We start from the raw sequence: 26,739 nt of genomic DNA, 5'->3' as shown, positions 1-26,739 counted from the left end.
CATTGCCATAATTAAACTGTAGTCACAACATATGGAAATAAAACCTTCGAATCTTTGAATGAATCATAAACCTCCCACGGCCCATGAAAGCATCATTCCCAGTGTGCCCCTGACGTCAGCCTGAACCAGGAAGTGTCCAGCTTGTTGTGAGTTGTCGCGGTGGTTTTGCTGTCGATGCTTCCTTCTTCATCCTAGCTTAAATGGCGAGCTCTGCGGGTCCTGGTCACGGCGGGCCGGGACTCTGGTCCTCGGTGCTGCTGCTGCTGCTACTGCTGGGGCTGACGGGGATGAGCGTTCCGGTCGGTGCTGTGTCCGAACCGGGGAAATGGATCGTGAACGTTGACAGCGTGAGTTAGAGTGCTAGAGTGTTATAGCGTTAGCGTGTTAGAGTTTTATATCTGATGGTTTCACAGGTAAAACAGGTTGGAGCGGAAGCTGAAGTAGTGGTTCCACTGCGTCTGAATCGTATCAACAACGTTTGCTAGCTAATAGAATATGTGACACAATGCTTGGTGGTTTAAAGTAAGTGCATGTCCTAATAAGTACAATTTTGAGAGACTTGTACTTTACCTGAGTATTTCAATGTTTTGCTACTTTTGACTTCTACTCCACTACAATTCATAGGTAAATGTTGTACTTTTACTTCACTACATGTATTTAGTACCTTTAGTTACTTTGCCCATATGGATTAATAATGTGAAATATAAATGTCACTTATATAAGACTTTAGCTACACCTGGAGCAAATTCACAAGCTACCCTGCCTGCAGTATAGAAAGTTATTCAAACTAGCTGTACATTTACCTGCTTGATAAACACATAGAGGCATCAAAAATTATAATCAAAACAAATAGTATATATTTTATTCTGAAATCGGTCAATCTGCATAATATAGTAGAGTAACTTTTGGTACTTTAAGTATATTTTGATGCCAATACTTTTGTACTTTTACTTTTAGTAACATTTTGAATGCAACAGAGTATTCCTAAACTCTGGTACTTCTACTTTTACTTAAGTACAATATCTGAGTACTTCTATCACCTCTGACAATGGGTGACACAGTCAGGCAGTTATACATGTATCCTACTCAAGTAACGTAACTATAACTAAGTATCCTACAGTAAAGAGGAACTTGAAGTTAACTTGAATATTTCCCCTGGCCAACTTGGGGCCCCAAGCGACATTGTGGTATTTCTTAAATCTGTATTCAAATGTAGTTCCCTCTGTCAGCAATGTATCAACAACTACACACACATTTCTATCAGTATTTCTCTGTGTTGTGGTTGACATGATGATGACTGTTAGTAGTTAAGGGGAGAGGCTGAGCATCACCATGAAATGTGCAAATTGACATAAAAATGAATAAAAGGGGAAAAAATGCCCCATGTTTTTTAAGCTGTAAACTTTAACTGTTATGTAAGCCAACTAGACAGACAGTTTATCACTCTTCCTCCTGTACATTAGCAGATAAAAGGCATAAATACTTGAATTAATGGTAAATAAAGAATGCTGGAAATAACTGCATCTCCATTAGCCTTATGCTATGCAGAGACTGCCTTCTTCATGTCGTGAATTGCAGCTGATATTTTAATATGGCAATTGGCAATTTGACTTATACAACATTCACAAGTTGTACATTTGACTCATACAATAACCCTCCTTCGAGTGATGCTCTAGTTTCTTCATGTTTTTGTTTTTTTCCCTCTTGCTTGCGCCGGACTGAAACTGTCTTTTCACCGACATCTCTTCACCTGCACTAGTGGCCGTATCAAAGCCGTGATTGGTCAGATATCGATTCATTGCAACAGTGTCGGTATCTGATTTTGATGTTGTTGTACCGACCAGAGCATTTCATGTGAATCTTACCGGTCAGGAAATTATTTTCTGACTATTCCTTATCCACGAGACTGTAGTACAAATGCCCCATCTAGCAATGTTAACAAAAGTGAAACATAAGTGTGTATGCCACATAGGGAATGGGGGATTGGCCCTACAAATATAAAAATGTTTCTAATGGAAGTTTCATGAAAATCAGTCCTTTATTTAGCTGACAGTCAGACTAGCTAAGCCCTAAACCTCAGATATAAATCACACAAAGCACTGACATAAAACAAGCACTGCATGTCTTAAATAAACTGTAAAATAGGAAGATCAGTTATTAGCTGCCATGAAGGTGTAATACAAAGTAGTACCTTGCCAGGTGTTTGTGTACAGATTCTGTGATCGCGATAGCATCACAACCACAAGAGGCCTTCATAAAACTTTACAGGTGTGTAGGTGAGATTAACATCTATTTGAGATTGAAGATGGGTGCGGTCCAAGCAAGGGTGTCACAACCAGTGGGGTAAGAAGTGTCCTGGTCTGATTTGATGCCATGTTTCTGTTAGCCGGTAATTACCGGTCGTGCACGAGAAAAATATGTCGGAGAAATTTGAATCTTTCAGGTTATCATTTTTGGTTAAAAATATAAGAACAATTTGAATTGCATCAAAAATAAATATTCAATGCTACAGGTGCTAAATGAGATGCCATCGCTCTGAGGACAACGCTCTGCCATTATGGAGGGTGGAATTTCTCAACGGCCTGCAAAGTCCTCAAGTGATTACAGCGAAATCTAATCCTGAGTTGGCCAACGGACCACAGTAGCTTCTAAAGCATAGGGAAATTATTTTTGTTAAGAATTACGAATATTTACAATATCGTCCGGGACAATGACATTTTCCCGGAAATGCTGATTAGCCTGAATTTAGCATCACGGTCTCTAGTTTTGTCTGCAATAATTAATTTCATGATTGAAAATAGGCAGAGCTGTGAGACAAGAATATGAATTTACCTAGAAGAAGTCTGATGAGCTGTTTGTGTTTGTTGTTTTCCAGGAAAGTCTGAAGAAGCCGAACTTCTTCTTTTTCACTAAAACCTTGTTCAATAGCAGCTTCATCCATCTCAAAGGTAAGGGAGCCTTCCTAACGATAACAATTCCCTTATTTTTGTCTTTTATTTCTGACACATTTAAAGAAGCAGTCTGACATTTTGGAAAATCCTTTTGTTGGTTGAGTAAATAAATATCAGTGTCATGTTTTCAGGTCCAGGGATCAACAAAGTCTGATTAAGTTGGCAAAGAGAAAAACACAACATTTTCTTGTTAATTCGTTCATGTCTTTCTTTTCTCTGTGTGTGGTCAGTGGTGACAGAGACCTGTACGTCGTCTTCATCCGTCCAGTTGGACGTGTCCTGGTATCTGAGGAACTCACACTGCTACACTGAATTCTTGAGTTTGAACGTGAGACACGCTATTTTCTACTGTCCTATACTATACTGTACTCTTCTCTACTGTGCAGTACTGTACTATACTGTACTGTTCTATTGACTATATTCTACTTTACTGTACTATACTTTTCTCATCTTTACTATACTGTCTGTATTGTACTATATTTGACTGTACTTTACTGCAGTGGTTCCCAACCGGGGGTACTGGCACCCCTAGGGTACTGGAGGGGATTACAGGGGGTATATAGAAAGATTAGGGATTGCAATATATTTCCACACAAAAAAATATTTTTAAATACATTTTGATAGTTCTGGTGTCCTGCCCCCAGAACTATCAAAGCTAATGAAAGACAAGCAAGCGTTTCATTAAAAGCTCTAGTCTTAACAAAAGATGTTAAAACTGCTAGAAATGAGTCTTAATATTATTCCTTTTCACTGTTAATAAGTGTCAATGTCAAATTTAAATGCATTTAACTTGACAACTTTATTAACGGTGAGTTAACATTTTTAATAAAAAAAAGAATATTGGCAAATCGTCACAGATGAGTGGGGAGGGGGGTTCTTATAGAATGGCGATCAGCTCAAGGGATACACGAGACAAAAAAGGTTGTGAACCACTGCTTTACTCTACTCTTCTCTGCTAAACTCTACTGTACTATACTGTACAGTGCTGACTGAATAGCACCTCTAACAACCTATTTGTTTGATTGATTGTTCGTCTCCAGGCGTCAAAGGCAGAAAAATACTTCATGTCGACGGAGGTCAAGCGAGGAGGCGGAAATGGATATTATGTTTTTCATCAATATCCTGCCATCACCTGCAAGCACCATATGGTGATACACACACATTTAATACATTAACACACATGGCAGATGAATAATCAAGTGAGCGTATGTGGGGGCTATGTTTTAATATGGGTGTGTTTGTTTTATGACACAGTTTCACCTTGATACATTTGGGACGAAAACACGACTAGAAGAAATCCCTCAGCAGGTGAGACCCTTTCTGTCTCCCTACCTGTCTCCACAGGAGCAGCACAAGAAAAACGCAGCACAATCCAAATCTACTGTTGGACTTTAAGCAGTTGTAATGCAAACTATACAAATGCATGTTCTCAAAGGGGAAATCCATCATTGCTTCTTGTCATTCGCGAGTCTGCAGGTGTTTTTAGTGCCTTTCCAAACACTGCATGCCTATTCTATGATATTAACTGCTCACAGATCTGATCCTCTCCACACTTTTTGTCTGTCAGATATGATTGTATTTTGCTGCGCTCACTTTGTAGCGTAGGATTTATCCCAAAAGTATACAATTACATTTGGGCGCCAGACAGAAGAATATATAAAACATTTATCTGTCAAAAATAAAAAGGTTAGTTTAAATAAACAGATGGAGGGATAGCTTGGTGACCTATAGAGATGGTACAAAATCAACTAATTCATCAATTTGTTTCATCAAATTAAATTGTCTGTATTTGCCCAACATTATAATCGATACATACCAAAGCAAGATAACACAGTCCTATTACCAAACAACTAAAACCAAGAAGCAAATATGTCAATAACAAAACATAATTTTATTAATTTAATTGATTGGTTGACCGGAAAAAGTCCTAGTCCTATTTCTGTATTTTTGTTTTTATTTCCCCCCGCCCTGCTACAACTTCACTTTTTGTTGTCACACTGCATGGGGTGGTTTAAAAATAGTAAGCATTTGCTAAAACAAAATGTCTTGCATCGCATCTCCACTTCCTCCCACTGTTAAAAAGTGAAGCCAAAATAGGCTGGATACATGACATGCCAGTTAAAGATGTTATTGTCATTTGGAACAACAGTTTGAGCATTAGTGAAACCCCATGACCCAATCACAAGCCAAATAGGCCACAGCTTTATAGTGTGAGCAACCTAGCTGCTACTTTAGCAACATGGTAGCTGTTTGGCTACAAAGGCCATTCGGAGCTGGATTAGGCTTTCACAACATCACCTATTGTTTTTTGGACTACAGCTTTGTAACCTTAAATTTGGCAAGTCTCCATCTTGTAATTTTGCAACCAGACATGACATGGTAGGGTTAAGCTAAGTACAACAGAGCAGCGAATTATACATATTTAGCCATTAAAATACTACAATTTACTGTTGAACTGAGAACACAGAGAAATGGTTAAAGTTCTATGACAGAAGGAGTGCACTCAAATCGGACAGTTTCTTGACAGCTGTCCATCACAAGGTAGCCCCACCCTTAAGCATACCCTGCCTTATCCTTTTTTTCACTTTGAAGTAGATAATAAATATTTATTACTAGCGCAGTGCTCTTTCAGGATGTGCTCAGTCAACGTATCATAGGTGCAAAGCTTTATTAAATTTAATAGTTTATAACCTCAATAAAGTCAAAGCTTTGTTCAATATTTATGCCCCAGCGTTGTTTTAAAAGGAAGTCTTTGTTTAGAGGGCGCCGCACCTTTTAGGCTGCTTCAGGCACCTGAACTATTAACGCTTAAATAAATATGCAACGTGTTTAATACACAAACAGACATCCTCATTCCTGTCGCAGGTCATTTATTAGCATAGACGGCTGCACTGTGAAAAATCTGTTTGAAAAGTACTTGGACTGTTTAGTTTGGCTCATGTCACATCTTATTGACATATGAACGATCTATATGGTGCTGACCACCAGGGGGTGATAAAGATCCACAGATTCCACAGTCATGGTTAGAACAGTGAAGAGTATTTGTGCACACTGTATTGAACTGGCATTTAACGAAATTGTCACAGTATAATTATTAGAAAATAAATATTTCAGCTCCAATAATTTGCAAAATATAACTCACCTTAACTTTATTGTTCTGTGTTTTTTTATTATTATTTATTTGAATTCATTTTTTAGTTCATTTTCAAAAAGTATAAATGTTAGTCTTGCCTTTGTTCAAAATGTTTATTAACTTGACAGTCCATTCCAAACGTTTATTTTCGTATAAACCGAAGGTGTGCACATCAACTCTCTCACACAGCAGAACAACACATAGAATACTCAGTAAAGAAAATACAACATATGTTTACTGTAGCAGAACAGTAAAAACATTAGAACGTGTAGTTTGTGCAGTTCATGCTGTTAATTTAAGTTCATAGAGTAGAACACATAACAGAAAATGTAGCAGAACCAACATTAGAACTCCAGTAGAACATTCATTTAACAGATATATCATAAAGAGAAACGTAGTGAAAGAGAAAGTATGTTTGATGAACACTTTGAAAGAAAGTGGAAGTTCGGACTGTCCGAAACACATTCAACGTTTTCCTGTTGAATTACATTATGAAAGAGACATTTATAAACTAAATAAACTACCCAGTATAAACACTTGTATAGCCTATTTAAATGATTAGGGTATTATCTTTCCCTGATAATATGTAGATTAAGGCATTTTGTGACGTAAAACCTTTTTTAAAATTTATTTTAGGTTTTGAGCTTTTAAAAGTTGCATGTTTGAGTTAATTCACTGATCCTATTGTTCTTTGTTCCTCAGGCTGCTGCAGAACAGAAGCAGAATGCTTCAAATGTCACAGGAAAGGCTGTAGTCTCTCCTAAAGAGGTTAGTCTGCTCCTGTCCTGCTGGGTGAGGTTAACCTTTTTATCAGGCCGCCTGTGGGAGGAGCCTGTGACTTGGGAGCGTGCCGTGCTGGTTTTAATGCTGGGTGATACCAGGTTTTGTGTTACAGAACATTATTTATCCTGCAGAGACAGGACACTAACCAGCAATGTTATTTGTGGGGGTCTACCAGGGGAGCAGAAGGGACATTTTCCAACCAGTAGTATTTCAATCGATAGACGTTATTTTAAGAATTAAGCTGTTAATAGCAAAGGTGGCTCCATTTCATAGATTAAGGAATTAGCATTTACTCATAGGTTTTTGTTTGGAATAGTCTCCCTGCTTAATAATACTTACCCCCGAAAAGCTGAGGGATGTAGCTGTGAGCTTCACTTTACCGGAGGTGGTGAAGTTCACAGTGTGGACAATAAGTCACAAAATGGTGGGATTTCTGCCTTTTTATATTCACACATTTTTCACTATATTATGACTTAGTTCTCTGATATAGTATGACTTTATTCTGATTAAATCACAATTGTATTTATGTAGTATTAATTATTTTTATTTCCCTCAAAATTAGAAGAAATCTTGTTGAAACACATTTGAACTTTTAAGTCAATCAATACATGTGTGTTGACCATAGACTGTATATATAAAGGTGTTGACACAGTGAGGAGAATAAGAACATTTTTTTTAAATGTGAAGTTTTCCCTTCTGAATTCATGAGCATTGAACTCATTGTTTTGAACTATGAGTTCAATGGAAATTCAAAGGCTTTTAATTTCAAAATCGCATGCAACAGATTTTTATATTTTTTAATATGTTAGCAAACCCAAAAACCTGGTTGTCACATGTTATACTCAATATTGTGTTTTCTTTCAGATAAAGACCTTTATAATTGGAGTTTTGCATAACATTTTATATTTGACTAACATTTTTTTATGGGAGCTTCCCCAGACATCCCCACTTCATATGTTTCCCTCCCAAAGTCATGTAAAGGAAAGCTACGTCCTTAGCTCCATCTTTTCTGCTGCAGTCTTAAAGAGACGATAACTTTATTTAACTTTGAATACTCCTCTATCTTTGTTTTTCAGGATGCAGCTCAATTCAGTGCGGTGGCTGAGACCTGGGAGGACGGACCCTACATGTTCATCCTTAAAATCAAAGAAATCAAAGACAATGCCCGGGCCCCGGACATCGCTAACACCCTCGAACCCTGGAAATTACAGCGTCAGTGACACACAAACACACACACACACACACACACACACACACACACACACACACACACACACACACACACACACACACACACACACACACACACACACACACACACACACACACACACACACACACAGATATATTATTTTGTTTTTCACTGTAGTATCAAATTGGGGTTATGTATATATAATGATAATTGTATTAAGGATCCTGGAATGTCACTGGTATTGACTGCTTAATTTCTGCTATTGTGACATCCCTGATCTTAATTAAGAGTATAATTATTGTCTTAGTATTTTCAGTGGGTATTTTTATTTTAAAACAATTTAGTTAAGCCTTTAAGTAAGTTCCATCCTCTTGTTTTAGTTTTTTTTCGTAGTATAATGTCAGTGTTGAGGTACTTTAGGCAGGCTTTGTATCAAAGTCATAGTTTTTTGGTACCGTGACAACACTACTAAAGGCTAGAGGAAAAAACATGTATTATTTTTGTTTAGGTTGAACCGTCCATTTTTAAGGTGTGTTTTGGTGTGATTAGCTTTTCTAAAGCAGTGGTTCTCAACTGGTCAGGCCTCGGGACCCACTTTTTACTTTGTCAATAAATCGCGACCCAACATCGTGCTGTAATATACGCTTTTCAGCATACATTATTAATTAAAGTGAAGTACAGTCCATATATCCCTTATATCCCTTCAATGAACTAAAGAATGCTTTAAAAAAAGGTTTAATGAGATGATGGAATCAAAGCTGAACTGTGTAACATAAAAAGGCACACATGCTAAAAACCCATCCCCAGCAGGGGGGTCTGGGGGGATTCTCCCCCAGGAGATTTTTTAGAAATACTTGCATATAAACTACGCATTCTGGTACACTCTGAGAAGAAAATAAATAAATCTATTACTACCCGACATATTAATAATATTTTATGCCATTGTTTGTTTTTCACTTTGTTCTGACAGCTTGCTGCTCCTCACAGAGAGAAGAGCAAAGAGGAGTCTGTGTGAATTACTTTAAATTGTGGGTAAGGGTCAACATCAGCAAAGATGTTTTATTGAGAGGATGATCACTACAACAGAAGTTTTCAAAACCGTTTATGGTCTCCGGTACTTCCAGTCCAACGCCTACTGCATGTACAGCGTTAGAAAATCGGGCCTTCAAAATAAAAGTTTGACTTTTTCCCCAAAAAAGAAAAAAAAGAAGTTTCAATTTTCTTTTTTCAATTTTTTTTCTTCACTCACACATTCGCGACCCACTCGAAACGGGTGGGTCGCGACCCACCAGTTGAGAACCACTGATCTAAAGTGTTAAACTAATGTAGTGAGCTGTGGATCTGATGAACTCTTTGTTTGTGTTTGCAGTGGAGATCAGCATGAAGGGGTCGCATGACTACATTTCAGCAACTGAGTGGCCTATGATGGTGGTAAGAACAGACAGACAGACAGACAGACAGACAGACAGACAGACAGACAGACAGACAGACAGACAGTGTAGTAAGCCTCTCAGTATTTTATCACTTCCTGTTTGTGGCCTGCTTCAGGACCATTGGTTCCTAATGAAGATGTAAATCTGTTGAACATTTATTTTGCGAGTCTCAGAAATGTATGAAAACAGCTGGTCAGTGTATTTTTCTCAAACAGGAGTAACACCGTAGGAAAGAACATCGCCCGATTTATGCTCTACGATTGGTGTACCTTTTGATATTCTGACGGCAGGCTGACGCTACAGTGTCTCACTGTTGCCTCTATATAGGAACATGTGTGTTACAAGAGAGGATAGGCCATGGTTAGCATCACCTCTTCACATTCTTATCATAATCTTAGACATTTTGTGAATGTGGAATAAAAATTCTGGTCATAGCTTACACATTTGCACATTTTTTACTTAAAGGAGCATTTAACAAAAATGCAGGCACTGTTTTGGACGTTAGGCCACACAGTTAAAAATGATCATTGCTAATCACACTTTAATACCTCCATATACGAGCAGGTCAAAGTTCAAACCATTAAAAATCTATTATTTTTGTCAATTTGCATTTCTTGCACAAGTTTTCCACAAGTCAGAAGTTTTTTCTCCCTCTTATTCTCCAGTTCCTCATGGTGATGTGTATCGTGTACGTGCTGCTGGCGGTGCTGTGGTTGATTCTGTCGGCGTGTTACTGGAGGGATCTGCTCAGGATTCAGTTCTGGATCGGAGGAGTCATCTTCCTGGGCATGGTGGAGAAAGCCGTCTACTACGCTGAGCTACAGAACATCAGATACAATGGCTTGTCAGGTACACTGAAAAACAGAAACGTTTACTTTAATTAAATGTATTATGTCAACAGATTTCAAAACTCTGTATTAGGCTAGCTGATAGCAATAATATTACGTTTTTAAAAATATTAGCTTTAACTTGATATTATTGCTTTTAACTAACCTAAATTGTTGACATAATGCCTTTTTTAAAGTCAACGTTTCAGTTTTTCACTGTAGGAGAAGAAATGAACCGTTTCATTGGAGTGATTGAAGTGAACATTTGTAACGCAGGGCTTGGATTGTTAACACGTTGTGATATGTCCTCCTGCAGTCCAGGGGGCAGTGGTGTTTGCTGTGGTGCTCTCCGCCGTGAAGAGGACTCTGGCCAGAATTCTGGTGATCATCGCCAGTCTGGGATATGGCATCGTCAAGTAAGCTGAAGGAGTTTAATTTCACCTAAAGTAATGTCTACACTTAAAATGATAGCTATGAAGGGAACTATGAATACATAGTTTCAAAAATTGGTGTCACTCAAGTAGTAGAATCCAAAATGACGATGAGCCAAATCCATCCAAATTTTAACGGACGTTAAACATGGCAGTTAAGGAGACATCCCCCCATGACTAATAATCAATTATTAATCAATTATTAATCTCGGTCAGGTTATCCATATATTGCAACGTGGCAGGGGATGCTTCATGTTGAATAAACAAAAATACTACATTATTTTCTCGGGCACAAATGGCACACTAAAAACACAGAAACATTACTTTAATCGAATGTATTATATCAATGAATTTCACATAACTGTATTAGGTTAGTTAAAAGCAATAATATTAACTTGAACCTAATATTGTGTATTTTGTATCACCAGGCCCAGACTCGGGGCGTTGCTCCACAGAGTTGTCGCGGTCGGTATGCTCTACCTGATCGTCTCTATCATTGGGGGGATCCTAAAAGTCAACGCTGTAAGTCACAAAAAATGTGTGTGTGTGTGCATGTGCTTTTTTGCGTTCGCATGTGTAACCTGTATTTCTCCAGGATGGAGGCGACAACATCCGACCTACACTGTTGTGTGAAATAGTGATGGCCTTCACTGACTCCTGTATTGTCTGGTGGATATCCTTTAACATGTGTACACACACACACACACACACACACACACACACACACACACACACACACACACACACACACACACACACTTTTGTCTTAGTTGTTCCATGATCAGTTATTTATTTATTTATTAAAAGCTTAAAATTACACAAATTATTTTCTACCATAAGTAAATCAATTGAACTATGATTTATGAATAAAACTAAAATTATATCATTTAAAATATTCAAATCTTAGTTCAGAGGGTAACACCCTTTTTTTTTTTACATAACTGTCTATAATCATTGTCTGTTATTTAAGTGTTCGAGTGAACAGTAAGCACTACGTTTGTGCCTTGGATTCAGCCCCAACAAGGGCATGGAAAGGCATGGAAGGAAAGTCAATTAATACTTTTATAACCTCCTAAATAATATTGTGCATTAATTGAAATAACTATAATAATTACTGTTCAACAGCCATCATCAACAGAAACAAAAGTTGAACACTTGTACACTTATATACACAAACCTTTTTTTTGTGTGATGCGTCTCCATTTTCCTTTTTTTGTTGTGGTCACTTCTCTTTGCCTATTGTCAGCTCCCTCGTCTTCTCTTTCACCCTCTTTTCTTTCCACATCCTGCTCCTTTATCCACCTACTCTCCCTCTTTTGTTTTAAATATTTTTCCCCTTTCCACCTCTGTCATTCTTTTCTTCCCCTGAAACCCAAAGGTGATGTAGTTCTCCTGGCTGCTATTGCCCTGGCTGTGCTCAACTCTGCCCTCTGTTGGTGGATATCTTGCACATTCCCCTCTTTTAATACAACTACAGTTTTCCCCCTCTCTCTTGTTTTAATTTGTCCTTTTTGCCTTCTTAGTATGGTGGCACACTAAATGCTAATATCAAGTTTTAATATGAACAATTTGAATATACAGCTCTGGAAAAAATTAAGAAACCACTCCAAATGTGTCTTAAATCTCAATCTCTACATGTATGGCAGCCATTCCATCAGTAATTTATAATATAAATTAAATATTTTACTCAAACACATACTTATAAATAGTAAAAGCAGAGAAACTGATAATGCTTCAGTGGTCTCTTAATCTTTTTTCAGAGCTGTATATTTGGCTGTATTTTACTGATGATTGACAGTCTATTAGCATTTAGAAAATGCTGCAAATGTATTGAAACAAGTTTATATATTCAATGTGCATGTGTAAAAGAAAAAACATTCTTTGACCTATCATGTTATTCTACAGTCCTTAATCAGTCAGAAAATGGTAGACACAATATTCTTAAACAGGATATCAGAACCAGAATCCAGCAGTAGAGTGTATTTTACCCGTGATTGTTGTTCCTTGACTGTGTGTTCACATCTTCGTGAGTTTGGCCCAAACGATGAAGCTGCTGAAGCTGAGGAGGAACACGGTGAAGCTGTCGCTCTACAGACACTTCACTAACACACTCATCTTCGCCGTCATCGGTACGGAACACACTCTTTAAAGTGGTCTTTAACACCTGCTGAAAACAGACGTTGTGTATCTGAAGCTTGTGTGTTTGTGTGTTTTACAGCATCTGTCATCTTCACCATTTGGGCCTTCACAACTTTGAAGAGTGATACTTGTCATTCTGTGAGTACTTAAAGCTTTACTATTAACTGTGACCTTTACAAAAAAAAGAAGGAATTTTCAGTGTTAAACCTGCACATAAAATCTTGTTCCATTTGTATAATTCATGAATTTCACTTGGAGTTAAATTAACATTTAATATACAACAAAAAATAGTTTTCTCTAGATATCCGTTGCAGCTGCTTGAGTCAAGATCAATGGCTATATGCAGGGCCGGCCCTTGGCATAGGCAGTATAGGCTAATGCTAAGGGCGCATCAATCAATGGGGGGCGCCGAAAAAAAAGAAAGAAATTGAAATAAAAATTTAAAAAACATAACAACACAATTTCCCTATTTTAGATCAACAAAGTACATCTTATTATCTTATACTACGCCTATATTGCGTACAGCGCCCATAAACCAAACCATGACACAACCCCCCCCCCCAAATCAAGTTGAACCGCCCCAGCCCCAGTAAAAACCAGAGGTTTATGTGAAATGGTTCTTTTTTTGAAATAATGGTTTTAGTGTGCAATTATAGGTTTTAATTTTGTAGTTGTGTTAATTTAAAATAAATGAAACTCCCCAAAAATGTGTACAGCTTTTATTAACATTGGAATTTACTGTGTAAGCGGCCGCGGGGGGGGGGAGCTTTAGAGAGCTCTCTCCTGAAAGACTGAGAGGCTCTGATAACCTCAGCTCAGTGAGGTAAAGGCACACCTTTATATGATCATTATAGTTATACAAAAATAAGAGAATAGATTTTCATCTATTCTCTTATAGTATAAAATACTATATGACAGTAAAAAAAAGTTGTTATTAATAAACAAGAATACAGTTTAAAAGGGGAGTGATTTGTAAAATATCCGTAAATAAAAAGAAAATCTGCTTACAGTTCTGTTTCATATGGGTGTTGAGAGATGTATCCATAGATCGCTTAATGTTGATCTCAAAGTGCACCAGATTGATGCTTTTAACTTCAATATTCCAAAAAAAAATCTTCCCGGGGGAGCATGCCCCCGGACCCCCCAAGTGGAGGTTAGGTCCACCCCCCACTTAAATCATGTTCAAATGTATAAGATACTAAATACATTTGCACACATCTTGTGTCCATATCAAACTGTTTTGGTGGTCATGCCACAACCGTGCATGCATGCGCGAGTCATAGTGAGTGTCTGCATTTGGGGGGTGGGCGCCAGCTGAAATCTTGCCTATAGGGCAGCAAATTGGTCAGGGCCGGCCCTGGCTATATGCCTTATATCAAATACTGTACAGAAACGCGTATCTAATGTAGCGAGAATAAAAGCTGTTACTAAAGAAAGAAACCCAAATAAATCAATTCAACAAGTCTCCTTTCACTGCAGCCACAGCTGCGCCACATACACATCATCTCTAGGAAAACTGCATCAATATTTACTTAATAAATGACAAGAAAATATAAAGAATGTAAATAAAGGTCATTATAGCCGATACTAACCAATACGTTGAGTAAGAAGAGTTCAATCAGTCTGTTGTACAGATTATCTTAGTGTTTCAGTTCCAATAACAAGTCCTGTTCTATCGCCATGGAGGCTAATGCATAGTCATCCCCTTTAAAACCAGAGGTGGCCTCTTGTTTCCGGTCTAGAAAATGTTATGTTCTAATGCCCCTCTTGGGATGTGCTTTGAGCTGTTAAAGATGACAAAGCAATAATGATTCAGACTTTAGTTACTATGAGCCTGTTTTTTTAATGAAAAATTGTTTAGGTGTATTGACTAGAACTGTTGCATCTATGCTGACAGGGTTATTAAAAACACAACATGTTTATAAAAAAACAAAACAGTGGCACTTCACCAAAGATGCAGAATTAACTTGGTTGGTGGACAAAAATCTTACTTCCAATCTATAATAAATGGTGCTAATTATCCCAATCTCATCGCCCCCAAACGTATTCCCTGGAAAAAAATTGAAGTATATGAACTTTATCCTCGAGGTATTCGGGTCATTTTGCGATTTATCATCTGTAGGTTTAGTGTGTTAGTAAGTCAAGTGTACTTTAATCAACTTAAAACACTGGAATCACTTAAAATGTGCATGTTTCTGCCTTAATCAGGATATTTCAGCATTAATACACAGATCAAGAGCAGAGAAATATTTGTTGTTCCTGAAAACAAAGATTTTTGAAGTGCTTTCATTCTGATCTCTCTCTTTGTGCCTGCAGGACTGGAGAGAGCTGTGGATAGAAGACGCGTTCTGGCCCTTCTTGTTCTCCATCATCCTATTGGTCATCATGTTCCTATGGCGACCATCAGCCAATAACCAGAGGTAAGAAGGATGTCAAGAATGTTTTTATTTGTTTCTCTTTTTAATGTTAAAGATAATCCACTTCCTTTTTTCCTCTGTGTATCAGGTACGCCTATAGTCCTCTGTTCGATGAAGAGAGTGAGGAAGAGGAGCAGGAGCCCATGGCGAACGAGGCTTTCGGTAAAAAATATTCCTCCTTTATTCCCTTGCTTCCTCTTTTCTCTATCCTGTTGCCTCCTTTCTTCCCTTCCTGCGTTTTTCTTTTGCCTCTACCACATTAGTTGATTTAAATGCCAAATGAAACTTAATGCGGCCAAACCAATATATGATCCGTTTTTACTGAAATATGCATCACAGAAAGTTATACCTCTTAGTTAATTACTTCCTGACTTACATATTTTTGTATATCTGTTTTAATTCCTGTGTCTCCAGAGGGGATGAAATTGAGGGGCATAAAAAACGAGACCAACGGAACACCCAAAGCCAACAAAGTGGTGAGTAAAACAGAAACAGCAGCTGCCATTTTTTTCAGATGTGTGTCCGGCCACAACCTTTTTCTTTTAAATTATCTGTTTCCAAACTAATTTGATGTTAGTAGAAGTTCCAGTTTGTTCCAGTTTAACAACAGTTTGCCTCAATTGTAAGTATTTTTTCTCTACAGTTTTGTATGTGCAGGAGCTGAGATGGAAGGTTCCCTGTGTGATATTGGGATCATTTGGTAGTTTCACTTAAAGGACAGATATATATTCCTTGAACATACCACAAACATCCACGCTGTTCTGTATCTAACACTACTGTGCACTCAGACATGTTGTAGGGTTGTAACAGTAAGAGATTTTTCATGCCAGCACAACCACCTCAGGAAATATCCCAGTTTCACAGTATAACATAATTATCATTATCACCAATTACAATGACCCTTGAACTACGTTTTTTTTCTGTACAACTCACACACGAAGGTCAGCCCCCCCCCCTCACAGTTTATCTTTTGGTTTACACTTTGCAGCTCCTTTTTTTTGCAATCTTGATAATCCCTGGTTTGTTTTTGGGATATTACACATTGCAAATGTTATTTCTCGGTGAGGGATGGAGATCAGTACAATACAATGAGGTAAATGTTATGATAACTGCAATACGGCGTCATATTGTGATACCGTTCACACATGTTTTTCCTGTGCTTTCGGCCCATGTGACCATCAATTGAGATTCTCGAGGATGGGTCGCATGGACAAAAGAACGAGATGTAGATAATGAAATGTATCTTAATGGTTATTTATTTCAGATTCTCAACACTAGGGATAGTGGTTTGGATTGACATTATTTGTGTTTATATTTGTCCAGGATGGGAAGAAACAATTTCTCTATGACAGGACACATTTTTGAAAATAAAGATAAATTAGATTATTGTATTAACTATTTTAAGTTTATACCGTTTATTTACATTTTAAAAGATAATGAAATGAAAGGGGTTAAGGTCATTCTGACTATAACAATCATTCAGCATGTTGCAGTCATGCTACCTACATTCAGATATTCAGCACTCTGCTTTATCCAGAGTGAAACAAAGCCCTAAAACAACTGTTGGTGCCACATGCAATGTCATCTTTTTTACATTAAATCAGCTTAACACCACGTTGTTGTTTTTCCAGGATGAGGATCTGAAATGGGTCGAAGAGAACATCCCGACATCTTTGGCAGATGTGTAAGTCTTCATCAGCGCGACATCAGTATCTTGGCTATGATAATTACACATCATAAATGAATGTTTCTCAAATGTTATGCTTTTCCTTCCTTCTCACAGTGCATTACCCCCTCTGCTGGACTCTGATGAGGTAGGGCTTTTACACGTCATTACTAAACTATGATGAATCACACACAGAAAAGGAAATTAGATTCAAAATCAACTTTATAGATCCTGTTTCAAAGTTGAAGTCGTTTAAAAATATACAGCAACCAAAAACAGAAGAAGTAATGTCAGTATAGTGCATTTACTGACTAGTAAGCAGGTAACTGTAAGCTTTGATTAAGAGCGTTTAGATAAGTTGTCAACAGTATTATTCTGCCCCCTGGACACGTAGCAATGATGTACATATCGCCAGATAGTTAAACATTTTATTGTAGTAATCTTGTGAAACTGAAAGTAAAAAGTACAAAGCATTGCAATCAATTCAATGACATGTTACAAAATATAAACATAAATGAAATCTATAAACATAGATAAATCATTAAACTTACAAACAATGCCTCTCCAAGGTCTACATGAGCAGATGGAGCCGGATGTAAGAGGAGGTACAACATGTGGCTGTCTGTCACTACCCGATCTGCATCCCTGCCCTATCTGCACTGCGCATGTGCGAGATGGTCCGCCATATTGGACAACTCTGTACGGCAACCTAACTAGGACACTTGACACAGCTGTCTAACAGAAGTTGAATCCATTTCTCACTTATTCTGACAATGTACTTAACCCCAAATAAAAGAACCCAATAAAAACTGTGTCAAGTGTCCTAGTTGGGTTGCCTTGTGGAGTTGTCCAATATGGCGGACCATCTCGCACATGCGCACTGCAAATAGGGCAGGGATGCAGATCGGGTAGTGACTGTGGGTGTTTCTCAATCTCGATTAAAGCTGCTCCAGAGCCACTATTTCAAGCATACTACGTCATCGAGTGCTGCCGAAGTTCTGTTCCAATGTTCAGCATACTTGGAATTCTACCGAGCCCGGCGTACTTCGTTTGGAGAAATTTCGAGGCTGCACATGTGTAGACTCCGCGGTCTTAAAATTCCCACAATGCTTTGCGCACGGACCAATTTCCCCAAATCTGTGGCGGACAATGTAAGGCGGGGCCTCTCATATGATGCACACCTGCACACTTGCTAGCCTGTTCTACTCTTCGTTTTCCGAATGCCAGGAAGTATTCTTGCCTCGCTTCTGAAGCAAGACGCTCGGAAGACATGTGCTACCAAGCAAGCGTACTCGAGAAACACCCCCACTCTCTAGCTTGTCTGTCAGAAAAACATGGCCGCTGACCTTTCAACTCAGTCATGTGACTATGTAATGTGACCTCTACTGGCCAATGAAAACACAAACAGCCAAAAATAGCATGAATATGCTGCAATCAAGCCAATTGCCTCTAGGAGGTGCTATAACAGCAAAACCGAAACTTACATGTCACGTGACAAGTATAGCAAGTATTACCTGTAGGCTATGCTGGTCAAATATCTTACAGAATGTCCTTCATTTATCCTCCATGGTAAAAGCATTTCCCATCTAGTTCAATGTCATGCTCAGATCAATATTAAGAATTTGAGGAAAGCATCTTCAGCCCCAGTGCAAACATATGATGCCAAGTACAAAGTTGAAATGATTTTTAAAACATGTCACCAGAAGGGATGAAAAAAAAAGAAGTATATAAAATCATAGATGTTGTTTTCTACAATCAGTTTTTAATCATTTAATGTTTTACAAAATATATCTTGAAAATCTCCAAGATTGATATACAGTACACAAACACGCACTTGTTTATCATATTTGTAGTTCTTATTGTCAGCAGCAGGGGGTGGCATACCATCAAGGCAGAGCAGTTGTTGCTACGGTTACATCACACTGTTGTTATCCTTCTCCCTGTTGTCATGGCGAGCAGAACAATGTGATTGCAACATGCCTGTGTGTGTGTTATTGTATTTATTATTTGATGTTCCGTCACAATCTCTCTGAACCATCTCCAAATTATTTACTCTTTCATCTCCGAGCTGAACCTTTTAAAGTGATCTATCAATCAACAAAGTGCCTCTCAAGCAGAATCAATTTTTCCTATGAAAGCTCCTGTATGAACACGGACAGATTTTAAAATCCATATTAAGTACTTGCTCTATGGAATTGCATTTTATAGGGTTCCTGTTGTAAGACATGAAGCAGGGAACAGAGAAAGCTTTGGCTCTGGTTTAAATATGACTTCCTTAGATCTGTGCGCTGTAATTATTGTGCTTTGCGTCAGGATCCTACTATTAAATGGCTACACACTAAATAAACCAAGGACTTGAATCCCCATATTGATTAAAACCCTTTTTATAAGTTTAAAAATGATGGGATTGCTTCCGCTAAGAAAATAAAACGTGTACCAGCGTCACCGTGTACTTATCTCCTTCTGCTGCTCCCGTTAGCCAGCCTGAATCTAAAGTGTCATGATCTCAATAAATAAAAATTAATATTCAAAAAGTATTTTAGTTTGTTTTCTGATGGAGGAAACTAATGTTTGAGCAGACTTTTTTCTGCGGATTGGTATGACTTGATCTTCCTGAGAAACAGTCTATTAGCGAAAATGTGCAGAACGCTGGAATGTCCAATTGGACCAATCAGTGTTAAATATTCAACTAAGCCGTGTAAATAAAGGCTGTTATATAAATTATGCATTTTAAACTGTTTCATATGTAAGTGAACAATGCATACATTTTTCTTTTAACCCTTATGTTGTGTTCGGGTCTCCCGTGACCCGTTTCAAGTTAAAATTATATAATAACTACGCTCTAGTTTTTTTTTACGGAACAAGGTTTCATGATACCCTCCACAACAGCTATACTGTATAAACACTACAAAACAGATTTTGACTATTTTAGCCAAGTCTGAAGGTCTCTTAAAAAAAAGTATATCATTTGGTGTTCGGGTCTGGGAAGACCCAGAAGAATTGTTGTCGGTCACTCGGGGTCAAATTTGGCCCCCTTCATCCACTGTAACAATAATTTTTCGCAACATGCAACTGGTCGTCTGTGTGTGTGTGTGTGGCAGGAGCGCATTTTGTGTGAGAGACAGAGTGGGAGACAGAGAGAGACAGAGAGAGTTACAGGGGTTGTTGTTAGCATCTGTTTCTAGCTCGGAGCTAACGGAGATTAGAAGAGGGAGAGTCCTCTCCTGTCGGACTGAGAGGGATAACCTCAGCTCAGGGAGGTAAAGGACTCTGAGTGATTAGATTGTAAACTTTAGTCTAAGTTATCTCAGTGGGTCTCAAACGGTTTGGTCATCTATGTAAACAAATATTTCCATCTATTTAATATAGTTGTTCAAAATAAGTAAAAAAAAAACACAGTTTCAAAGGGGAGTGATTAGTCAAATATGCGTAAATAAAAAGAAATCATGCAGACTAGGTAAGATAAAGATAGGAGAGAGGAGTTTATCAATGATGTGTTATTGGTTGTGAGCATATTCTAATGGTTTTTGCAGTATTGAAATATATACAGTTCTGTTTCATATGAGTGTTGAGAGAGCTGTATCCATAAATCTCTTAATTTGTGCACCAGATTGATGCATGCAACTTCAATTTAAAGAAAAAAATCTTCCCGGGGGTGCATGCCCCCGGACCCCCCTATAGGATGTGAGGTCATCACAAATGAAACAGGTTCACATGGATAGGATACTAGATAAGTGTGCACACTCATTATATACACTACACATTTTTCTTGGATTAGTTAACACCATAGTCCCTAATAATATTTGTAGAAAGGCAGGAAATGGAATTAAATCGATAACAATGTTTTATTGCGGAGGACCCCCTGTTTTGTGTCCCCGCCACTTCTCAAACCAAAGTTACACTCTTGGTCATACGTACATAGCTACAGTGTAGTTATGATGCTGAAAATCTTAGGTCACAGGCTCCTCCAACAGTGTAACACAATAAAACAGAAAAAGGTTGTGCAAGTAAATACAAAAAATAAAATAGTGCAATAAGGGTATATATACAAGTGATTGGATTATGATATATTAGATAAATAATTTCTAAGTTGCAGCCAGATGAATGTTATGGATGTTCTTTCAAAAGTTCAGGTGTTTAATAGTGTTATCGCCTGTGGGATGAAACTGGTCTGCTGTGAAGGGTTGAGAATTTGGGTCAGGGTTTCTCGCTCTAGCACGCCTTTTCCTTTTTTTCTTTACAAGACTTTTCCTGTCACTTTTTTTGACTAAATGTCTTCCAATGTGTGCCGGCATCACCATATTTAAATCCTATGATGTATAGCTTTTCACCCTACCCTCATGTGTAGCTCTTTTGATTTTTAAAAATAAACTAGTTTCAATTATTAATATCAGGATCAAAGTTTCTCATGCAGCTGTAAAATGGTATTTATTATTGTGTTATGTTTTCTGTTACAGGAAACAATAATGACTAAATACGAGATGTCCAAGATGGAGTAAAGCGGAAGACGAGAGATGAACGGGGGGAAAAAAACACACCAGTCTGGTAAACAGACAGATACATGATACAGATAAATGTTGTGTATAGGATGGATTTAAAGGGAAAGGTGGCTGATTAAAGGGAATTGATGGGAGGAAAAGGGAACGCAGGCAGCGAGTGTTTGCTTTGTGAGACGGTGTGTCTGAATGTGATCTAACCCTGACTTTATGAGCTTTGTAAGCCTTGACTGTACATAGACTGGGAGTTAAATTGATCAGAGCAGCACACAGATTCTTTTTATTTGTATTTTATATTTAAATATCTAAAGTTTATTTTGACAAATTTGATGCTAATCGTGTTCTGCTAGAGAGCAGCTTGTTTGCCTTTTCACTGTTTACATGTGGAAATGTTATTTCTTTCAATATAGTCATCGGACATTTGTGTTTTCACTGTTGACACAACATGAGCGCCCCCAGTGGTTCTGTTGAGTCCTTACCTGTGTTTTTCAGATCTGAAATAAACTAATTAATTGTATGTAAATGCATAAACACATCGTTTTCTCATTCTTACTTATTGGAGCTGTGAGGTTAGTCGTCATTTGATTTTGGTTTCAGCTGTGGTTCCAGTGCAATTTGCACCAATAAACTGTTCACGTTGAGATTATTTTATAAAGACTACGTATGAAACTGAATTGAGTGGTCGTTTTTACTTTGCGTCATTGTGAAGGGATTTTGCTAGAAAAAAGACGGATCTTCTGTCCTTAAATTACAATTCTCCACTGGTTCCATTATTTACATGACTTGTGTGGCCTCCTCGGAGAGCCATAACATAAGTTTAGCCACAATCCCATCAGCCTCAGCTTTAATTTGTATTTAGTGCTAGTAAGCACATTTGACCATGCTAATACACAACTATATGTCCCAATGTCTGTTTTTTGAATTTCACAACTGTAGAAAAAGTTCACTCTACAAGAACATCAGTTTTGATTTTTAAATAAACACTGGAAATACAAAAAAAAAAAAAAATTGTATTTAAAGAAAATATTTCATCCTGTTAATAATCAATTACTCATAGTAATATTTAACAGATTATCTGAAAAAGTTGTGAGTGGCAGCCCTTTTGTTTTAGGAGACTCCTCTGGCGATAAGCGGTTCTGCAGGTGTGTTTTGGGTTCTTACTCCAAAAGTTTATCGTATATGAATTTTCCCTAAAATGTCGCCAGACACCAATTACTTTTACACTTTGACATGAGAACTAAGGCAAAGCAAAGTGTATACCTCTATTATTTGAGGTCAGTTTGGTGAATAAACACTCCATACATCATGGAGTTGCCGCAGGGAAAAAGTCAGATCTCGCTCTCTGCTGTCCGCTGCCATCAGCAGTCTGCCCGCTGTTATCAGGAACATATCTGCAAACGCTCTGGGGTTGTTTTAGATTTTAAACTGAAATTATGGATGTCAGGATAAAGTTCTTTTACATGTATTCCGTTTTTCCTTGTTTGTTTTAGAATACAAATCTCTTCCACACAAGAACAGTTAAAGAAAATAATCTCCGTCCTGATTTAACGCAATTTAAGTGCTTTCAAGGCCACACACACACACACACACACACACACACACACACACACACACACACACACACACACACACACACACACACACACACACACACACACACACACACACACACACACACACACACACACACACACACACACACACACACACACACACACACACACACACACACACACACACACACACACACACACACGTGACCTTGGCAGCAGGGTCAGTGTCGTGGGAGAGTTCGATGCAATAGGCGACCTCTGCTGCTCATATTGTGGTAACTACATGTCCTGTTGGCTAAATGATTGGGCCTGTCAGCTGTTCACGGTCGTATTAATGCCTGAGTCATTCGGGACTCCTGACAAAAGAGATAGGGTTCAAGGCTTTTATTTTTCATACGTACATAGCTACAGTGTAGTTATGTCGAAGAAAATCTTAGGTCACAGGCTCTACCAACAGTGCAACACAATAAAAAAAAAAGAGAAAACAGAAAAAGTAGTGCAAGTAATACAACAAAATAAATAGGGAAATAGTGCAATAAGAGTCTATATACAAGTGATTGGAATATGTAAGTTGCAGCCAGATGAATGTTATGGATTTTCTTTCAAAAGTTCAGGTGTTTAACAGTCTTATGGCCTGTGGGATGAAACTGTCCCTGAGTCTGGTGGTTTTAATCTGGATGCTGCGGTACAGCCCGCCAGACAGCAGCAGACAGAACAGTTTGTGGCTGTGGTGATGGGGGTCTTCTATAACCCTAACGGCCCCTACACGCGGCGGCGTGCGTTGCCGCTTCAACGCTTCTTCCCATTCACTTTGAATGGGGTGACGTCACGATTCGCCGAACTGCATTGTGGGAGCAAAGCGTAGCTTCTCTCGCGGTGCTCGCTGCAAAAGTAGAGCAATGTTCTACTTTTGACGCCTCAACAGAGGCGTCAGCCAATCTAATAATATGCCAGTACAAGCTCTAGCCAATCAAACTGCGTGCTTGTGTGTCTGGGGCGGGAGATTCATGTGATTGGTTGTTGGTCGAGTTTCAGCCCTCCCCGCCGGCAAGCGAAAACGCACGCCGCCGTATTTAGGGGCCGTAACCCTGAGCCGCTGGGAGTAAATATCCTCCATGGATGGCAGCTCCATCCTGGCGATGTGCTGTGCGGTTTTCACCACCCTCTGTAGGTTCTTACGGTTGAGGGCGGTGCAACTGCCGTACCATGCTGTGATGCAGCCAGTCAGGATACTCTCTATGGTGCACCTGTAGAAGTTGCAGAGTATCCTGGAGTCCATGTTGAACCTCGTCAGATTGCGGAGGAAGAAGAGCTGCTGTTTTGGTGATGGTGTTAGTGTGATGAGTCCATGTTAGGTCCTCAGGGATGTGGACACCGAGGAACCTGAAGCTGCTGACTCCAGAGGCGCGGGAAGGTACGTTGAGTGGGGGTGCTGAGGTGCTGGACTCCAGTGAACACTATTACGGGCACCATAGAGCACGCACAAAAAAACTCCCCACACGCAAACACAAAGTAAACCCGCGACTGTTACAATGAAGGCTCGATAATCAGCTCACGGCATATAGGCAGGGGTAAAGTGCTATTTTTTACGAGTGGGAAGCGGACTTCACCTCCTCTAGGGGGGTCCGGGGGGATGCTTCCCCGGGAAGATTTTTTTTAAATATTGAAGTTAAAAGCATCAATCTGGTGCACTTTGAGAGCAACATTAAGAGATCTATGGATACATCTCTCAACACCCAGATGAAACAGAACTGTAAGCAGATGTTCTTTTTCTTTAGGGATATTTTACAAATCACTCCCCTTTCAAACTGTATTCTTGTTTTACTGCCATATAGTATTTCATAACTGTTTTTCCCTTATTCTCTTATTTTTTTTATAACTATAATGATCATATGAAGGTGTGCCGCGGAAATAATCTTTTGAATAATTTTTGACCAAACCGTTTGAGACCCACTGAGATAACTTAGACTAAAGTTAACTATCGAAACACTCAGAGAGTCCTTCAGCTCACCTGAGCCTCTCAGTCTGAGAGGAGAGCTCTCCTCCAGCTTGTTGTGGAACAAACAGCTCCGTATGTCCGTTAGTGCAGCTAGCTAACCAGATGCTAACAACACGGTCCCTCTCTCTCTCCCCCTCTCTCACACACAGTAAATGCGCTATTTCCGCACACACACAGAGCCGCGAGCTTGAATGACACAAGCACACTTTTATTTCCATGCAACTCTCTGATTGGTCTGGTGTCTTGCTTCTGTTGCATTCACTGAACACGGGAAATTACAGACCTGCCGTCCTTTCTAGTGTCTTGATGAGGTTCACGTAAAGCACGGTTAATGTATTATATTATTGAGGTAGAATTGTCCGGGGCTACAGAAAAAACATTCGGGGCAGGCCAAAATATTATTTTACCAACAATGTGGAATTTATTGGCTACATATTACACAGATTATGCACAGCGGGAGCAGCAAAAACCGTCAAATAATAATTCAGACAGGGGAGCTCCGCACCCCCTGCCTGCCGCTAGGGGGTGCTGCAGCGCCCTCAGCACCCCCCTTCCCGCGCCCATGGCTGACTGTGTCTAATGTAGTCCCATTAGGCGCTTTCACACCGAGTACTTTTCCCAGGAATAGTTCCGATAGTTCCTGGGATTTTGCGTTCACACCAAAAAGATCTGGAACTATAACTTTTTTTTGCAAACCTTTTCACCCCTTTTTACTTTCCTGGGGAGAAAAAGGTTCAATTTCTGATTGGCTGGGCGAATTGCAAACCACGCCCCGTAAAACTCTCAAAAGTTTTTGTGAAGCCGCCATTTTATTTGCTGGCATTAGCATTATTAGCATTAGCATTAGCCCAGTACACCAACGGAGAGAGACTAACTTATGGCAACACAAAAGGAAACATGGGAGCGGTGGAGATGAGGAGGTGTCTGCGCTTCTGGCAATTTACTCGGAAGGCTTCAGTAGAAGCTGCTGAGAAGACTCCCAGCAGCTTCTACTGAAGCCAGTCCCCAACTCCGGGGACTTTCGGACGGGGACTCCGGGTGGCAGTATACAGTACGCCGTGAAGTTGTTTGCGGCCTGCCAGTAAACCCAAAGCAGAAGAAGAAGAAGTGACGTCCGCGGCTCCCTCAGGGACTTATTCCGGTGTGAACGCGATTTACTAGATTGTGTGACTACCCGATCCGCATTGCGCATGTGCGAGATGGTCCGCCATATTGGACAACTCCATACGGCAACCCGAATAGGACAGATTTTGTATCAAAGGGTGATGTATCATTTTGAAGATAACCTAAGCTTTATGTTTCTGCGCTTCATTTCGCAATGCAACATCTGTTTGTTGTTTAACTTGATTGTGTGAAGTGACTGTAATATTTTTTTTGTAAAAATATCAAAAGTTAATTAAAAAAACCTTGAAAGTAAATAATTCGCTCCATTGTTTGTTGTCTTTTGATGATTTGTGAAGAAATAAGCCTTAAAATCGTATTTGGTGTTATACAATGATGCATTTTGCATAAGAAAAAAGAACCCTGACACAGATACATCAAGTTTGCACCCGTTATGACAATCTAAATTCTGGCAGTGTGGGATCTTGTATAAGTAGAAGGTCTCTTTAGTGGGAACAAACGGTTGATGTGATAGGCTAACATTTTCTTTCTAGATCTGGGTATAAAAAGGGACCAATGTGTTTAGTGGAGAAGCTTGGTACTGACTTATTTTGGTCA

At 38.9% G+C, this 26,739-nt stretch overlaps 1 protein-coding gene across 1 annotated transcript; it reads left to right on the top strand.

Moving 5' to 3' along the window:
* Positions 1–106: 106 nt before the first annotated feature.
* On the top strand, positions 107–22,142 carry LOC307036336 (transmembrane protein 87A). Its single transcript, XM_079676567.1, has 20 exons — positions 107–347; positions 2,876–2,948; positions 3,182–3,279; positions 3,992–4,099; positions 4,206–4,259; positions 6,787–6,852; positions 7,944–8,079; positions 9,429–9,490; positions 10,158–10,341; positions 10,636–10,735; positions 11,179–11,272; positions 11,346–11,425; positions 12,773–12,879; positions 12,969–13,027; positions 15,206–15,309; positions 15,395–15,468; positions 15,721–15,782; positions 16,938–16,990; positions 17,090–17,120; positions 21,430–22,142. The coding sequence occupies exons 1-20, from the start codon at positions 201–203 to the stop codon at positions 21,469–21,471; spliced, it is 1,734 nt and encodes a 577-aa protein (XP_079532693.1). The 5' UTR covers positions 107–200; the 3' UTR covers positions 21,472–22,142.
* Positions 22,143–26,739: the final 4,597 nt, after the last annotated feature.

This window comes from Notothenia rossii (genome assembly GCF_949606895.1).
Source record: "Notothenia rossii genome assembly, chromosome: 4".
Taxonomy (NCBI): Eukaryota; Metazoa; Chordata; class Actinopteri; order Perciformes; family Nototheniidae; genus Notothenia; species Notothenia rossii.
This window is presented reverse-complemented; position numbering and strand designations above follow the sequence as displayed.

Bases quoted from the DNA above. Each gene is read 5' to 3' on its own strand.
- LOC307036336 (XM_079676567.1), top strand. From the start codon at position 201: ATGGCGAGCTCTGCGGGTCCTGGTCACGGCGGGCCGGGACTCTGGTCC. The intron at 2,949-3,181 runs GTAAGGGAGCCT...GTGTGTGGTCAG, and splicing joins CAGCTTCATCCATCTCAAAG to TGGTGACAGAGACCTGTACG. The intron at 10,736-11,178 runs GTAAGCTGAAGG...TTGTATCACCAG, and splicing joins CTGGGATATGGCATCGTCAA to GCCCAGACTCGGGGCGTTGC.